This window comes from Arvicanthis niloticus, chromosome 2 (genome assembly GCF_011762505.2).
Source record: "Arvicanthis niloticus isolate mArvNil1 chromosome 2, mArvNil1.pat.X, whole genome shotgun sequence".
Lineage (NCBI taxonomy): Eukaryota > Metazoa > Chordata > Mammalia > Rodentia > Muridae > Arvicanthis > Arvicanthis niloticus.
Window position 1 is genome coordinate 124,587,122 of NC_047659.1, and position 18,900 is coordinate 124,606,021.

At 37.3% G+C, this 18,900-nt stretch overlaps 1 protein-coding gene across 1 annotated transcript in view; it reads left to right on the plus strand.

The window, feature by feature from the left end:
* The window catches only part of Itch (itchy E3 ubiquitin protein ligase), an 83,764-nt gene that overhangs the window by 27,351 nt on the left and 37,513 nt on the right, over nt 1-18,900 (plus strand). The window contains exons 4-9 of the mRNA XM_034496683.2: nt 147-288; nt 4,492-4,616; nt 5,534-5,671; nt 15,030-15,075; nt 16,870-17,027; nt 18,481-18,676. Coding sequence (XP_034352574.1) covers nt 147-288; nt 4,492-4,616; nt 5,534-5,671; nt 15,030-15,075; nt 16,870-17,027; nt 18,481-18,676 — 805 coding nt within the window. The remainder of the gene's footprint in view (nt 1-146; nt 289-4,491; nt 4,617-5,533; nt 5,672-15,029; nt 15,076-16,869; nt 17,028-18,480; nt 18,677-18,900) is intronic.

An 18,900-nucleotide genomic window follows, 5' to 3' on the forward strand; every position in this document is an offset into this window, starting at 1 on the left:
AATCTCATAAATAAACAAAATTAATATATTTTAGGGAACAGCTGCTTCTAAATAAAAATAACTGGCTTAATCTTTAAAGAAATGTCTTTGACCAAGGAGTAGACTATCATTTTAAATATTAAAGTGTTTTCTCTTCTCTTTTATAGTCATCTCAGCCAAACTTAAAGAAAATAAAAAGAATTGGTTTGGACCAAGTCCTTATGTAGAAGTTACAGTAGATGGGCAGTCAAAGAAGACAGAAAAATGCAACAATACAAACAGTCCCAAGTGGAAGCAACCCCTCACAGTGTAAGTTCCAGTGTGGCGCTGAGCAGAGGGCCTCTCTGTGTGCTGGTGTCTTTGTGCTCCTTTCACCTTCCCCTGCTCCTAGTGCTGTCTGTTACTCTTTAGTTTCCTGTCTGTCTTTTTGGTCTGTCTTCATCTTCCCAGTTTAGTTGGTGATGGTTTCACTGATGCCACTGAAGAAGAGTGGGAAGAGCTTTTTATAATAGCTCGTCCTTTTATTTTTAGTTTTTAATTTTTAAAACTTCCTTACATGAATGTTATATTTACATCAGTACAATAGCCTTTAAAAAAGATTTATTTTTATTTTATGTGTATGGGTGTTTTGCCTGTATGTATGACTATACAAAATGTGTATAGTACCCTTGAAGGTCAAAAGAAGGTATCAGATCCCTTGAAACTGGAGTTACAAATACTTGTTAACCACCATGTTTGTGCTAGGGACAGAAACCCATTCCTCTGAGAAAAATAACAAGTGCTGTTAATCCCTGAGCCATCTATCTGGCCTCAATAGCCCTTTTCTTAAACTGGGGCTGAATCAGCTTGAGAGTAATTTATTTTTTAAAACTTTTTTGATTTTGTTTTGTTCTTTTTTGAGACAAGGTCTCACTGTGTAGTTCAGGCCTTGCTTGGAACTTGCTGTGTAACTTAGGCTGAAGTCTATATCCCTATTGCCTCAAGCCTCCTGGATGGAGGCACTGTAGGTGTGTGCTTCCAGGCCCACACTTAATTTTTTTTTTTTTTTTTCCATTTTTGAGACAAGGTTTTTCTGTGTAGCTCTGGCTGTCCTGGAACTCACTCTGTAGACCAGGCTGGCCTCTAACTCATAGATCCATCACTTTCTGCTGGCCAAGTGCTGGGATGAAAGGTGGGTGCTAACACTGCCAGGTAATTTTTTTTCTTAAATAGGGTTTTGTGTATATCTGTATTTGTGTGTGTGTGTGTGTGTGTGTGTTGGGTATGATGGTACATGCATACAATCCCAGCCCTCCTCAGGCTGAGATAGGAGAATTACAGGTATTAGGCACACCTGGACTACACTGTAAAAGCCTGTTTAAAGATGGTTTTGTCAGGCAGTGGTGGTACATGCCTTTAATCCCAACACTTGGGAGGCAGAGGCAGGTGGATTTCTGAGTTCGAGGCCAGCCTGGTCTATAGAGTGAGTTCCAGGACAGCCAGAGCTACACAGAGAAACCCTGTCTTGAGTTTAAAAAAAAAAAAAAAAGATAGTTTTGTATTTTAAAAATTATAGTGCCCTGGCAAACTAGCATTCAATTTTATTATATTTTTAAAATGTTACATGATAAAACATTATACCAAACAGTTGTGCTATATATTTTATTCTATAGCATTGTTTTTATTATGTTTAGTTTAAAAAATATATTCATTTTTTTATTTATATGTGTGTGAAAACAAAAAAACTAAAAAGCCAGAAGTTCAGATTTCCTGGAGCTGGAATCAAAGTTTGGTCCTTTGGAAGCATGTTTAGTCAGTCCTCTTAACTCCTGAACTAACACTCCAACCTGTATTTTAATTTGTTTAAACTAATTAATTATTATTTTGTGTGTATTTCTGAGAGGGTGCATGCTGTGGTATTAATGAGATTAGGGGACAGTTTTGTGGAGTCAGTTTTCTCCTGCATTTATGTGGGTTCCCAGGACTGAACTCAGGTCACTAGACTTTTACTACAGGGACTTTAGATGCTTTGTCATCTTGCCAGCCCCTATATCTCTGCTTTCATATTTAATATGCATGTCATGGTTAACACTTGTGGTTGAGTGGAAACACATCTAATATCCTTTATGTAGCTATACGGTTTTTTTCCTATAATAGCTGTTTTCTAGTATCTGCTAATATTAAGATACTAGACTTGTGTAATTTATATGAAAGTGCATGTATGCTGATAATTTTTATCTATAGTATAAAATCATAAAAATTAGTGTTCAGTTTCAGCACTTACTGATGAAATGCCATATTTTGGTAGTACAACCTGAGACATTGGTCACTCATTGAAAGTGACTGTAATTTTAAAAATTAAGATGAAAAGCATAATTTGCCAATGAGTAGAATTTTAAAATTATATAGCACATATGATTTGGCAAATAGAGACCTAGAGAAATGTAGATCAAAATATAACTAGTTGTTGCTATAAAAGATATAAATTACATTTTTATTACCCAGTACTTGCAACTCCTGATTTTTTTTTTTTTTTTTTTTTCCATGTAAAGAAATAAACTGGGCTGGAGAGATGGCTCAGTGGTTAAGAACACTGACTACTTTTCCAGAGGTCCTGAGTTCAATTCCCAGCAACCACATGGTGGCTCACAACCATCTGTAATGAGATCTGATGGCCTCTTCTGGTGTGTCTGAAAACAGGGACAGTGTACTCATATACATAAAATAAATAAATCTTTAGAAAAAAAAAGAAAGACATTCTTTTAAATGTCAAAATGAGAAACTGTAAACTTTTCAAACAAACTTACTTGATTGTATTTATTTCTAGTAAATGTCAAAACAAATTGATAAGCTTTTTTTCTTTCTTTTTTCTTTTTCCTTTTTTTCATTCTTTTTTTTCAAGACAGGGTTTTTCTGTATAGCTCTGGCTGTCCTGGAACTCAATCTGTAGACCAGGCTGGCCTCGAACTCAGAAATCCGCCTGCCTCTGCCTCCCAAATGTTGGGATTAAAGGCGTGAGCCACCACTGCTCAGCACAGATTGATAAATTTATAATGTGAGTGTCTGAGATTCTAGGAGCATTTTGATGTGTCTAATAGTAATTTTAAGAAAATGAGTGAAATTTAAAAATTACATGCTATCTTAGTAGGGTTTCATTGCTGTGAAGAGACACCATGACCAAGGCAAGTCTTATAAAGGAAAATATTTAGTTGGAGCTGTCTTACAGGTTCACAGGTTCAGTCCATTTTCATCAAGGTGCATGGAGCATCTAGGCAGGCATGACACTGGTGGAGGAACTGAGAATTCTATATCTTGTTTTGAAGGTGAACAGAAGAAGACTGGCTTCCAGGAAGCTAGGAGAAGGGTCTTAAAGCCAACCCCAAATTCACACACTTCCTCCAACAAGGCTATTCCAACAAGGCCACACCTCCTAATAGTGGTACTTCCTAGGCCAACCATATTCATACCACCACACATGCATGTGATTCTAGTGTGTAAGAGGCAGAATAGGAGAACTGCATCACATTTCAGGCCAGCCAGCGTTATGTAAGTAAGAGGAGCCTGTCTCAAAAGACAAAAGAGATAAAACATAAAATTGAATTAATAAGAATTTACTGAAGATCATCTTGAGATTTTGTTTGCAGACTTGTCCTAATCTCTTAATTTCTGTTGCCTTGGAAACACCATTATAGACCACATTCTTTATTGTGTGTTTTTGCCATGCATGAGGTATGTGCTTCTGTTTTGAGACTGGGTCTTGTTCAGGCTTCCACCTCTATAACAGGCCTGTTATCCTGATGACTTGGCCTCCCATGAATGATAGCCTGCAGGACTTTGAATGTATAATAGTAGACTTTAATTCAAACTTCAGGTAGCATCCTAGGTGTGTGACACTGGCAGTTTGCTCACCTTCTCTGAGGGACATTATTTTTAGTATTAATTCCCACCTGATAAGCTTACTGTGGGGATGATACCTCAAGTTCAGTGAAATTTATCACATAAATAAGAATTTGACTGTGAATTCACTATTTCAAGAAATACATTTTAAAACTGATGCGTAAAATTATGTATCTTTTTGGGCATATTGTGTTGTTTCAGTAAATTCACTCCTTTAATTTGTTGTTTTCAACGCAGTTTTATCTTGTTTCCAATTTTTGTATATCTGTGATGTTCCTACAGTCTAGTTGCATCCAGATACAATTTTCATGAGATTTGAGAAAAAACCTGGTTGAATAGTAAACTTTAGGAAGCATAGTGAGAGACTGGCCACGTAGTTCTGTAGGTGAAGGTGCTTGCCTCCAATGCTGAAGATCTGAGTTAGAGCTCTGAGACCCACAGGGTGGAAGGAGAGAACCAGCTCCTGCAAGTTGTCCTCTAACCTCCACATCCAACTAAATAAATACGTGTAATTTGTTTGAATTTGAGAAAAAGAGGTACAATGAAAAGATTTTAGACATCACAGCTTTATTGTAACTTACTAAGGTTCTCATTGTGATATTTACTGAAAATAACGTTTTTCATTTTTACTTTCAGTATCGTTACCCCTACAAGTAAATTATGTTTTCGTGTGTGGAGTCACCAGACCTTGAAATCTGATGTTTTATTGGGAACTGCTGGATTAGATATTTATGAAACATTAAAGTCAAACAATATGAAACGTATGTATGTAAGAGTAGCATAAAATATACTTTGTTTTTTGGAAGAAATTCTTAAGTTAAACATGTGGAACAACTCATATCATTATTTGTCTTAAATTTAAATGGTTTTTGAGCTGGTGGTGGTGATGCTGGTCATCGCCCAGGGAAGCAGAGGCAAACAGATCTCTGAGTTCCAGGCCAGCCAGGGACAAGTAGATTAAAGCAAACAAAGCAAGTGCAACAATTATTTATGTGGTTATAAACAGTGACAGAAAAATCTTAAAACTGTCTAAAGTGTTCTGATTAACTTTGATCTGGTCATTTGTTTTTAAATACACTATTGTAATAAATATTTATTTTCTTAGTAAATAAATATTTACAAATTAATACATAGTTATAGAAAACTAAAAGATTTAAAGCAGATGAAGGAAAAATATTTCAGATAGGCAATGTGATGTTGGGAATAAAGGCATAGGTAGATTTCTCAGTGTTTCTAATGCTTAATTTTGAAGTTTCCTTATTGTAGGTGTTTGTAGTTTTGTTTTTAATTATAAAATCATAACTCAGCATATCATATTTTGAATATGAACTGGTTTTTTACCCCTTGATATAATTTTATGAACTTTTTTTCCCTTATTTAGGTCTTATGATATATAACCTATTATTAAATTATATTTTTATTCAGTATATCTCAAGTTTATGTTGTTAAATGATCTTTGTTTTCATGCTGGTTTGATTTATACTATAGTCTTACAATGCTGGAATGAATAAATGATTCATATATTTAATATGTATATTAAATGTTACATATATTGGCGAAGTTCATTCTCTTTAAAAAGCAATAGTCTGGTCTCAAGGGTCCTTAATCCTTTGTCTAGTAAAGTACTTTACACATAGGAAAGAGTGATCTTTCTTACATAACTTTTGTTCTTTTTTAGTTGAAGAAGTAGTTATGACTTTGCAGCTTGTAGGTGACAAAGAGCCAACAGAGACAATGGGAGATTTGTCAGTTTGTCTCGATGGGCTGCAAGTGGAAACTGAAGTTGTTACAAATGGGGAAACTTCATGCTCAGAGAGTAAGTGGTTACTTTCCCCCCTTTGAAGACAATATTATATGTGTAAACTAGCTGTTTCTCTCTCTCTGTCTCTGTCTCTCTCTCTCTCTCTCTCTCTCTCTCTCTCTCTCTCTGTATGTGTGAGTGTGTGAATTGTGAGTGGTGGTCATAGTACACTCACCTGTGCATGCCTCAGTGGATCCCAAAGATTGACATCAGGATGTCTCTTCAATTACTTTCTGCCTTTAAAAAAATATTATTTTATTTTTAATGGTATGTATGTGTGTGTGTAAGTCATATGTGTGTGGTTTCCCCTGGATAATCCCATGGAGCTAGAGTTACAGGTGATTGTAAAATGTCTAATAGGGACATTGGGAATCTAACTCTGGCTCTCACAAGAACAATATATGTTCTTAGCCACCAAGTCCTCTCTCCAGCCCCCTGTGCTATGTTTTTTGAGACAGGATTTGTCATGATGATCTAGTTTGTCTAGGCAGTCTAGCCAGAGAGCCCCAGGATCTACCTGTCTTCACCCATCTGCTCAGTGCTGGGATTGCAGGCATGAGTTGCCTCCCCAGGTTTCTACATGGATGTTAGGGAGCTGAACTCAGGCCTTCATGCTTGTGCAGCAAGTACCTTACCCACCTCTCCAGTACTAATCTTCAGTACTAGGATCATAGGCAGGTATAGGCCAGCATTACCAGTTCAGTTATTACTTTGTGATTCTTCTGACAAAAATGGCTAGTGTGGTATTTGAAATTATTGCTAATTGCTGGGTTTTTTTCCAGAAAAAAAAAAATGTTTATTTTCTTTTCTTTGCTTTTTTGGACAGGGTCTTACTATGCAGCTCCAACTGTCTGTAGACCCGGCTGGCCTCAAACTCAGAGATCCACCTGCCTCTGCCTCCCAAGTGGAATTAAAGGCTTGCGCCACCACTGCCTATCTCTAATTTTGCTTTTAACACAGATTTCCAAAGGCCCTGTGACATAGAACATAAAGTGATAGTTTTGAAGTTTAGTCTGAGAAGACCAGTTTCTTTAGAGCAGTCTGGCTATCAGGGTCTGCCTCCCTCAGGCGCTCACTGGTGGAGGATTTTCTCTCTAGCTCACAGCTTTGCTTTATAGCAGGAACTTGTGTGAGTGTACGTTCCATGTGGACGTCAGGATAACTTGTGTGTCCTGGGCACTGAACTCAGCTCATTGGTCTTGGTGGCAAGTGCCTTAACCAACTGAACCTTCTTGTGTCCCTCACCCCTCTTTTTTTTTTTTTTTTTTAAAGAAATTACTAAGTAGAAGGAAAATTTAGAAATGGTTATACTACCTCAGACTTGAACTTCAACTGAATGTTGTTCACAGGAAATCTGTAATAGTTACATCTTTACACACACGCACCCCCCAAAAGATAAAATATAAATAAATCATATTCTTAATACTACCCTAACCCTGGGTACTTATACCTTCTTGTTTGTAGGCTAGTTTTCTCAGTAGCTTAATGCAAAGGCACTTAATGCAAAAGTCATGCTAAAATCTAAACTGCTCACATACTTAGAGATTTACTCTTTATTTTCTATAGAAGTTGACATGTATTAACATTTTTCAGCTCAAATAGGAAAATAATTTAACCTGAATTTTTTTTGAAATAGAGAGGTTTTAATTAGAAGAATTGAATTGGCCAGATATAACAGCTACCATTTATCGATTGCTTACTATAAGACAGTATATATATATATATATATATATGTGTATATATATACACATATATATATACACACTTTATTTAAAAGATTTTTAAAACATTTTTAATAATAAAGTTTAAAATAAAGGAAAAAAAAAACATGAGGCGAATAAAACCCCAAACTCTTCCTAGAGTTACACTTGTACTGGGTAAGCATTAAACCGTTGACCACATACCCGACATTTTTATTTGGGGGAGGAGCAACACTGAAACAGTCCCAAACTATAATCCAGGCTGACTTTGAAATCAAGGTAATTCTCTTGCCTCAGCCCCTTATAAGTGAGAGCCACTATGCCTGGCTTAGGTTTTATTATTGTTGTTATTTTAGGGCCTCACTGTATGGCTTTGGCTGTCTTTGAACTTGCTCTGTACCCTGTATTGGTCTTAAATTTGAAGCAGTCCTCTTTTTACAAAAGGGTTTTTATTACATTTATTTATTTGTGTATGTGGATGCCTTGTATGTCATAGCACTAATGTGGAGGTCCAAGGACAACTTGCAAGAGTTGCTTCTCTTTTTCTCTTCTTTTCTCTCTGTTTTCTCCCTCCCTCCCTCCCTCCCTCCCTCCCTCCCTCCCTCCCTCCCTCCCTTCCTTCTTTATTTCTCTTTCCTTTTTTCTTTTTTTTTTTTCTTTTGAGACAAGGTTTTACTGTGTAGCCCTGGCTGTCCTGGAAGTCACCATGTAGATCATGCTGGTCTTGAACTCAGTGATTTTCCTGCCTCTCTGCCTCTCTGCCTCTCTCTCTGCCTCTCTCTCTGCCTCTCTGCCTCTCTCTCTGCCTCTCTCTCTGCCTCTCTGCCTCTCTGCCTCTCTCTCTGCCTCTCTCTCTGCCTCTCTCTCTGCCTCTCTCTCTGCCTCTCTGCCTCTCTGGCTCTCTGCCTCTCTCTCTGCCTCTCTGCCTCTACCTCTACCTCCTGAGTGCTAGGATTAAAGCCATGTACCACTACACCCTCCTCCTGTAGTCTTTTTTTGAAATTGACTTATAGTTGAACATTTTTATATGCTCAATATATTAGTTGGCCTGCCCTCCTCCAAAGGCCAACAGAATTCCTTTTCCTTTGCCGTTGTTACTTGTTTTATTTTATATGTATGAGTGTTTTGCCTGCATGTATGTATGTGCACTATGTGTGTGTTCCTGGTTCCTACTGAGATCAGATCTACTTCTGGAACCACTGGAACTATAGCTACAGATGGTTGTGAGCTACCATCTTAGTGCTGGGAATTGAGCCTTGGTTCTCTCTAAGAGTAATATGTGTTCTAAACTGCCCTGTGTTTATGTTTTTATTTGACATGGTGAGTGATATTTTAAAAATTAAACAGGCTGTGATCATGTTTTTTTAGGTAGGACTTTTTTTTTTTTCAGTTTACAAAGTACTTTGATTTGTATTATTCTATTTAGTATATGTACAAAATAAACAACTATGAAAACTACCTCATTTTATTTATTAAGATACAAATAATATCATTGCATTTATCTGTATTTTTCCTTTTATATCATTACTTATCTTTTTTGGAGTAATAATAATTTTTCTGAATTAAAAAAATCAGTGTATTACATGTAGGATTTTTGATCTTGATTCTTTTGTTTGTTTGCTGTTTTGTTGGTTTGTGTTTTGAGACAGAATTTCATGTAGGCCAGATTGGCTTCAAAATCACTGTATAGTTGAGGCTGGATTGAACTGGTCCTCCTGCTTCCACTCCCTAAGTGCTGGGGTTTGTTACCACACTAGACTTTGTCTTGAGTAATATATAATATCAATATTATTTTTGGAGATTTATCCATATTGTATCTGATCTCATTTTTTTCTGTTTTATAAGAATCTATTAGGTAAACATGCTGGAGTTTTATGTTATATTTGGGTTTTTAAGTTTTTGCTGTTATAAACAATGATATAATAGATATTTTTGGAATATTTATTGATAAGCTTTCATGAAGATTATATCCTTAGGAATAGAATTTAATAGTAATAGGTTTCAGTGGTAAATAGAATGAAATTATATGTTTATTTACAGCTTATAATATTTATTGCTTCTTCAAATATGTCCCCTTTTATTGTTTTGGGGTTTTCAAATTTAGGTGAAATTTATATGTCATGTAGTTACTATTATCAAGAGTATAGTCAGTATCTTTGTGCTTTGAAAACTGGAACCCTAGAACAATACCCTGCTTTCTCCTTTACTTCTGGCAACCCCTCATCTGTTTTCTTTCTCTGTATTTGCATATTGTGGGAATATATCATATATAGTATTTACTTTTCTCATGACTATTGGCAGAATGCTTGTCATAAACAGTTTAAAGAAGGAGTTATTTATTTTGACTCCTGCTTTCAGAAGTATTAGTTCATCACAACAGAGAAGACTATGACAGAACAAAGTAGCTCATGGGAATTAAGAAGGGATATAGGAATTAAGAGGAAGGAATATAGGAAAAGGCCAAGTAAACACAGTATCTTAAGGACACTGCTGTCCCACGACCTCCTTCATCAAGTCCCCATTTCCTGCTTCCCATGACCTCTTGAGAAGGCCGGCATAATGTGTCTATGAAGTCAGATGAGCTTGTCGTCTTGTCATCTTTGGAAATGCCATTGAGATGTGTTTTACTAACTCATAGGCATTTCTTACTCTAGTTAAGTTGGCAATGAAAGTTAAAACTGCATCATATTAAATTATAGGTGAATGCTTGTGAGTGTGTGCCTAACTGTGCACACTGCAGATAGAAGACAGTGCTTTTTTTCCCTCTATTGTTCTGCCTTGTTCCTTTGAGGCAACATCTTCTGCTATATGTGGAGCTTTGGTATTTTGACTGACTGACTACCAGCAAGCTCAGCACTAACTCCTGTTTCTTCCTGTCTCCATGCTGTGGTTGTAGCACATGCTGGGTCATGTGGCATTAGGTTCTGCACAGTGGTCCTTTTTGTTTCTTTGTTTGTTTGTTTGTTTGTTTTATTTTTTATTTTTCAAGACAGGGTTTCTCTGTGTAGCCCTGGCTGTCCTGGAACTCACAGTGGTCCTTACGTTTGCATAGCAAGTGCTCCTCTCTGAGCCTGTAGCTGACTTTGAGTTGTAGTGTGCATCAGTGCCTTTCTAAATAAATAGCATTCCATTGGATATGTATACTACAATTTACCCATCTTCAAGTGGGCATTTATCTGTTTTTTCTTTTGGCTATTATGAGTTATAACTAATGCTGTTAACTTTCAGGAAAATTTTCTCTGTGGTGTTTTAATATCTTGGTTATAGTCGTAAGTGGAATTGTTGATGCTTGTGTAGCTAGTTTCACATTTTCTGTCTTTGTGTGGGGATGTTGAAAGACTTGTTAGTTTTGAGATAGGGTCTCATGTAGTAAAAGCCTCATACTCACTATGTAACTTAGGCTTGCCTTGAATTTCTGATCCTCTGCCATTACCTCCCAAATGCTGGACTAAGGTACATGTACCACCATGTTCCATTCGTGTGCTAGGGAGGCTAGGCATGAATCTCAGGACTGCTGGCATTTGGGACAAGTACTCTGAGCTCCACTCAGCCCTTATCTTTAGTTTTTGGGGATAGGTCTCCCTAAGTAGGTCAGGCTGGCCTCAAATTCAGCAGCCTGTCTCTGATTCTCAAGTACTGGAATTACAGTCATAGGTATACTACCTTGCCCAATACACTAATTTTCTTTTGATCTTGGTTTTCTCTCTATTTTTTATTTAATAATTCTATCTAAAACCTTGGAAGATATAAATGATTTTTAAAAAAATTTTGGTGTCTTGAGATCTTGATATATACTATTGGCTGGCCTGGAGTGCACCATATACATAGCCTATTAGGCAGGGCTCAAGTTTGCAGCAAATTTTTGAGTCTTCCTCTGAGTGTTGAATACTAAAATTATAGGCATGTAACACAATGTTAACTTAGAAATGATTTTTTCTTTCCTCATTGGGGCTTATTTTGATTTTTATTTTATATTCTTTGATCTATCCAAAATTTAAAGGCTTAATTTGGGAATTCTTTGATTTGGAGAAAATGTCTTTGTGTTAACTAGTGCCAGGGTTTGCTGCAACCAAGTAACATTAAATCTACTTTCTGGGGTTCCTCGCCCAGTGTAGTGTCTGGCTCAGTACTTCCCATCTTGCTGCTGGCCTGAGGCTTTCTGATCCACCTCAAGGCTGATAACTGCCATAAGATAAAAGTGTTTTGAAACTGCATTCTGCTTCTATTCTGATATGCCAAATTAAGTTTTTGTTTGTTTTTGAGGTTGCTGGGCAGCCATGGAATCTGAAGTGTGTTAAATTGCTTTAGGAACTTGTTATTTTATGGAGGAGGGCTCTATAATTTAGCTCACTTAGGAGAAATCTTTGTAGATCTCCCAGTTTCCTGTGGGTAAAACCTGTGCATCTAGAATTTTGATAAGATTTCTTGTCACCATGCTCATCTCCAAGTGACTTTCTCATGTACTAATGTGTGTGTGTGTGTGTGTGTGTGTGTGTGTGTGTGAGATGTGTGTGAGATGTGTGTGTATGAGGTGCCCATGTGCTACAGTGCATGTGTAAAGGTCAGAAGACCATTTTTGATGTTGATTTTCATCTTCTACCTAGGTGAGGCAGGCCTCTTCTTGTGGCTGCTGTATTGCACACCTAGACAGCTGGCTTGAGAGGTCCTAGGCATGTCTATCTGTCCAGTCTTGCTCTAAAAGTACTGGATTATGGATGTATACCACTGTGTCTTGATTTTTTTCATGCAGGTTCCAGACATTGAACTGAGGTGGTGAGGCTTGCATGGCAAGTGCTTTTACCTGCTGAGCAACCCTGCCCTACTTTTTTACTTATGGGAGAAATGGAATACTGACTTGATTTTGTACTTTAATGCTACATTGTATCAATCATTTAAAGAAAAGATAATACACATAAAAAGCATTGTTTCATTTTATTTTGAAACAGTTTCACACTGGAGCTCAGGTTGACTTATCATGTACTTTGTGTCCCAGACTGACCTTGAATTAATGTCAGTCTCTTGGTGAGATAACTGGTGTGAACTATCACACCTGGTATATGCAGTACTAGAGCTCAGATTCAGGGTTTTGTGCATGTTAAGCAAGCATTCTACCAAGAGACCTACATCTTCAACCCCATTATGGTTTTGGCTTGGCTTTTTGTTTTTTAAGATTATAAAAGATCCTCTTTAATCAGGCTTGTAACATGCTGCAGGTTGTCAGATAAAATGCAAAGTTTCCAATATATTGAATCATAAATTCATGTCACCATAAATATAACACTTAGTATAAGAAAACCCACAACAATGAACTCATACTTTTCCTGTAACAGCTGTGAACTGATTTGGACACTTCTGAATATAGCAGATGTGGCCTGCTGGATCTGGAGCACACTGTGGCTTTAGGGTCATACATATATGACAGGGTTTTGGTGTTGTTGGCTTCACTCAAGAAGCAAAGGAGGTACAAGCACATTCTAATGTATATTGAACATCCTTTAAATATTGAAGTGAGCAAGAAGAAAGCAATATAACCACACTGTCAGAAAGATGCTAGAGAGTAAGGACATCTGTGTAAAGCCTGAGGCTGAAAGGTGGTGGTTCACAGCTTCATTTCTTTGGCTTCTTGGACAATGGCTGCTGAAACAGTAGGATGTGAGGCTATAGTTCATGGGTCACCATTCCTGACTCCGCTGACTGCCAGGATCTATCTCTCCAGTCAGATTCAGACATCAGATGTATTCTAGGGACTAGCATGGATATATCCTTGGTCAGGTTGACATGCTGGGACTTGAACTCCTCAAGTATATTTGTCTACTGGAGGTGGAGGTCACTCAGCCTCTCCAACCTCACTGCCAACTTCCAAAGAACTCCCTGAAGCACACTATGTTATGTTTTTAGAAACAACTTTAATAATTTATTAAGGTACATTTTATATATCATAAGGTTCACCATTTCAGATGTATAGGTAATGATATTTCTTAAAATTGTTCATTGTATTTATTATGTGTTTCTATGTATGTATGTGTGTGAGTATGGTAAGACTGTGGAGGTTAGAGGCCAACTTTAGTGAGTCAGTTCTCTCCTTCAGTCAGGTGGGTTCCAGGGATCAAACACAAGTTGTAAGGTTTAGTGGCAATCACCTCTGTCAGTCCTCTTGCTAGCCCACACTTAGCATATTTTGAGGTAACATGGTTTGCTAGTTTGTTTTTAATACTATAGATTTTAATACAGTTTCAATTACAAAACAATTCCACATTTTATCTATTCTAATATATCATTTTTAAATGTGTATTTCTCTATGATCTCTAGTACTTAAAAAAAAGAGAAACAGTAGATTTCTACCACCCCTGCTATCTGTGGCATAAAATGTTTATGAATCAGTGTCTTTGTAGTGAATTTGCAAATAGCTGTGGTGTGGTATGCTGGTGACTTACTATTGGAATCATGATTATATCTTGGGAGTTTTTGTGCGTTTGCCAGTTACGTCTAGTCTGAGAGGACTGAGTTAGCCAGAGCCAGCATGACTCCATGACAAGCTGCAAACTGGCAGTTAGGGAGACTAGGCCTAATTTTCTATTTCCCAGAAATGAGAACCTGGATTCAGGAACCTGTGGTCAGCCAACCACAGCCACAGGCAGCCAATCTGAAGACACCTTGTCATCTGGCCTGAAGTAAGAATAGGCATCTAAAGGAATCTGTGACACCTGCTCCACACACACAAGTCTCCATTGCCTATCCAATTATACAATTAGTCAGACCCTAGAGATAGAGCTAACTTTAGAGGGGCACATGCTCCTCCCTGGAATTCCTTTGACAGTAAAAGCTGGGTCTACAAGCTCACTAGGTGTCTCCATTCCCACGTGGGGAGACCCCTGCATGCAGGAAATTCTGCTGAGTAAACACTCTTTGCTTTTGCATACTATTTGAGTCTGGGATATCATTTCTTGGTGATTCTTGGAGTCCTATGCAGTTTTCAGTTTTCTGTCCCTTTCAGTGTCCGCAGACTGATTTTGGTGTTTACCTCTGGCAGCTTCCCTTTTAACACCTTACACAGTCCTGACAGAGTCCTAGGAATCTCCTATGAATAGAACTGGAAGAATGCATGAACATTATGGCATTCATTTCAGCCTCTTTGAAACTTACTTGTTTTTTCAGAGAGTCTTGTTCCTATCAGAATTCTTTGTGTCTTTCATCTCCTCTGATTTTTTTCCAAGCTCTTTTATATAAAGAGTTAGTATTAGCTTTATTATTTTGGAATTGTTTTTATATTGACTGTTGATTAGTAGCTTTCTTCTATATTTCAGATAAAGTAAATGTTTAAAAGCTGCATCTGAGGGAGCACAACTCTAATCCTAATGAGGCTGAGGCGAGAGCGTGCGGAGTTCAGTGCCAGCTTGTTGAGTTAGAGTCAAAAATATATCTCAAAACATACAGAAGTGAGGTGTGAGTGACATACCTTAACTAACATCTCACTAAATAATGATATGCATTTGTATAGAATTGAAGAAATTGAGCATCATATTTTCCCTTTAAGATTCATGTTTGGATTTATAGTTGTTATTAGAAAGATTGAGTAGTTTAATAAAAGGCTTTGCTTTTTTTTTTTTTTTTTTAGTTTGAGTTGAAAGCTATTTTCTTGAATCTCATTTTGTTTAAACTTATTGATGTTAAAGGTGCTACACAGAGTGATGATGGCTGCAGACCCAGGGATGAAACAAGGTAAGAGCTCATGGCCGCTTACCACAGAGTGCAGAGATATGCAAGAAAGAGTTAACTTGATCAGTTTATTTAAACTTCAGGTTCAGGGGCCTGGAAAGTTGGCTCAGGAGAGCTGATGGCTTCTTCCGGCTTTCACAGATACTCATGTAAACACACACATCTGTATATGCATGCACAAGTGCATACATAATGCACGGGAATTACTAACTTTCAGGTTCAGATTGATAAGTTGTGGGCCAAGTATTCTGACTTATCTATATGATCCCGGAATTTGGGTGGCTAGCCATGAATTTAAAGCTATCTTGGACTATATAGCATAGACTTGGACTAGCCCAGGCTACTAAATGAGAAACCCTATTTTTTAAAAAAATAACATTAAAAAGTTGGGGGTGTTGGTACATATCTATAATCCAGCATTTGGGAGAAAAAAATACGATTACCAGCTTGAGTTACATGAAATCTAGTTTTCACAGAAACAAAAAACTATAGCAAGGGGCTAGAGAGATGGCTCAGTGTAAAGAGTGCTTGCTGCTCTTTAAAAAAAAAAAACCACATTCTACTAGCACATATCTCACAAACTGCATGTAACTCCAGTTCCAGGGGACCAACACCTCTCCGGCCTCTGTGGGCAGCTACATATATGTGCCGATACACAGACACAAGTAATTACTTATAAATAAATAATATAATAAATCTTAAAAAAATGTGAGAACCAAAAAAGTAATGTCGCAGGTCATAAGAGAAAATTATCAGAAAAAGAACATGCCATCTTATCACATTGCTGCTGGGGATAACAGGTGAGGCAGGAGCCAAGCAGGGAAGTCCAAGCCTGGAGTCCCAGTGCTTAGGAGGTAGAGTCAGGATGGTCAGGCCTTCAAAGACCAATGCTGACTACTTGAGTTTAAGGCTAGACTGTGCTATATAAAAGGAGGTAAAGCAAAATATTATGGTTTGGAAGTTGGGTAGACTAGGACAACACACTCTTGTATTACCTGTTTACTTTTGTAATGAGTGGAAATTTTCATGATAAAAATATTTTAAAGGGCTTGGATATAACTCAGTTGCTGGAACACTTGCCTCATGTGCCCAAAGCCATGGATTCCATTCCCAGCAGGGAAAAACAAATAACACGCTGTTAAAGTCTTTAGGAAAACCAAAGTCCATAGTATGGTTCTTTCAAAGCAACTAGAACTCTACCTTATTAGAATCACACGTCTATTAATCTTACAAGTATACTCTTAGGTAACTTCTTACTGAGAACTATTATTTATATTATTTATTTTCAAATGGGAAAGTGGCTTTATTTTCATGTAGCTTCTCTGGCCTTAAACTTTATTTGTAGTTAAGATTGGTCTTGAATGCCCTGATTCCTCCTGTTTCTACTTCCCAAATGCTATGTTTCTAGGCATGTGTAACCCTGTCTGGCTAGAAAGGGTTTTTAACATAGATATAAACGTTAAGGGAAAGAGCCACTTAGAAAAAGGGCAGTACACACCAAGATATGTGAGTGCAGGCTTCTCAAGAGAGGATCATGAGAATGAATGTCCTAACAGTAGCAATATGTATGATTTTGGTGCCTTCAAAAGTTCCATTGTTTAAAGGTTCTCTTTAAGAAATGTCTTTTTAGCCAGCCTGGTCTACAGAGTGAGTTCCGGGACAGCCAGGGCTACACAGAGAAACCCTGTCTCGAAAAAAACAAAAAAACAAACAAACAAACAAAAAAAAAAAAAAACAAAAAAAGGAGAAATGCCTTTTTAATAAATGACATCATAAGGTGTTTTTCTTCTTATCCAGAGTGAGCACAAATGGATCAGAGGACCCTGAGGTTGCAGCATCAGGGGAAAACAAGAGGGCCAGTGGAAACAATTCTCCATCCCTTTCAAATGGTGGTTTTAAGCCTTCTAGACCTCCTAGACCTTCGAGACCACCTCCACCCACCCCACGAAGACCAGGTATATGTTCCAGCCTCCAGTGTTTTGTAAACAATAGGGTTTTTTAGTAGGAAGGGTTGATAGAGCGTCTCCAGATGGTGTCCTTCTTAGCCTCAAATGTTTCCTTCCTCAGCCTAGTCTGTACTACTATGCCTAGTGTTTTTAAATAATATTCTGTTTGGGAACTGATTATCAGGTAGGTATCAGGGAGGCTGTTTTAGGTCATTGGTATTTTATTTAAATAGAATCTTACTCAGTAGTATCGCTGGTCTCCAACCTAGTAATCCTTCTGCTTTACTCTCAAGTGCTGGGGTTGCAAGTATGAGCCACCTTATTGGCTTCTGCATTCTTATGTTTAAAAACATGACTGAGAATGGTTTTCCCATAGGCAACTAAGAATTGCCTTTTCTGTAAGTTTTTCTTTCAGGAATGAAGTTACATGAAACAGTACTTTGTTAAGAATGAAAATAATGCTGGGGTGTTGGAGGGCACACCTTTAATCTCAGCACATGGCAGGCAGACACAAGTGGATCTCTGGAGTTTGAGGCGGGCCTGATCTACAGAATGAGTTCCAGGAAAGCCAGGCCTACACAGAGAAACTGTGGTGGGGATGGGGGGCAGGAAAGGAAGAGTGAATGCATGAATGAAAATAACATGTATTATATAAAGTATAAAAAGTATAGTACAGTTATATTGAAACTTTGTGTGGTTGATGACTCTGACACATCTTATACAAAAGAATTTAGTTGCTTAGTCCATTTTATCTTTTAAAGACCTAACCGGGGGTAGGCGTGGGAAAAAGGACTCAGCTGTTAAGATCACTTGTTGCTCTTGCAGAGGAACTGTATCCGATTCCCAGCACCCATAACTTCTGTTTCAGGGTATGCCCTCCTGACCTCTCTAGGTGCTACATGTGGTGCATACAGACATATATGCAAGCCAAACACACACAAAATAAATGAATAAATCTGATAAAAAATTTAAGTTTACTAATAAATGATAATTTTAAAGCAAAAAATGTTCACTAAATGAACATATGCAATAACTATAAATATTGTTTATATAATAGCACTTATACAGAATATCTATTTTCTAATTAGCTATCAGAGGCATCAGTTTACTCATTACTAACATCAAAAGTTAGTCTCAGATCTTCAGGGTCATGTAGAGAAGGCAGCTTTAAGGATTTAGAAAGTGGTACCTATGGTTTTCTATTCTAAAAATTTTCACTGGGCTATGAGTTGTAGCTCGTACTTACCTATTATACACAAGGTCCTTGCACCATGATCAACCAAGTAGTTGTTTATATGGTTATGAATTCAGAATAATATATGCTGTGTAATTTGATGAGACCTGTATATCTACATCTTATGTTTTACTTGTCATCTACCTTTTAATTTTTAAGTTAAAATTCTGTACTGGTTTTAGATTTCAGAAAGCAAAAACTTCTTCTCTTTTACCCAACCTTGTATAGCTTCTGTCAATGGCTCACCATCTACGAATTCTGACAGTGATGGATCTAGTACAGGCTCTTTGCCACCAACAAATACAAATGTAAATACAAGTACATCCGAAGGAGCAACATCTGGATTAATAATCCCTCTTACTATATCTGGAGGCTCAGGCCCCAGACCCCTGAATACTGTAAGCCAAGCTCCCCTACCACCTGGGTAAGTGACTGTTAATATTGGGCTGTTTTAAGTCTTTGAGTGTATTCATTAATTTAAAAGGATTATAGTATATTCTTTCATAATTGTCTTTTAAGTAATTGTAATTGATTTGGAGAGTTTGGAATCCAAGAAAGCTTACCCTATTTTAAATACTACTTCTTTTTGGGAAGTAGGAAAAAAATTGAGCTAGGTATTTTAGCACATGCCTGTAATCTCAGCACTTG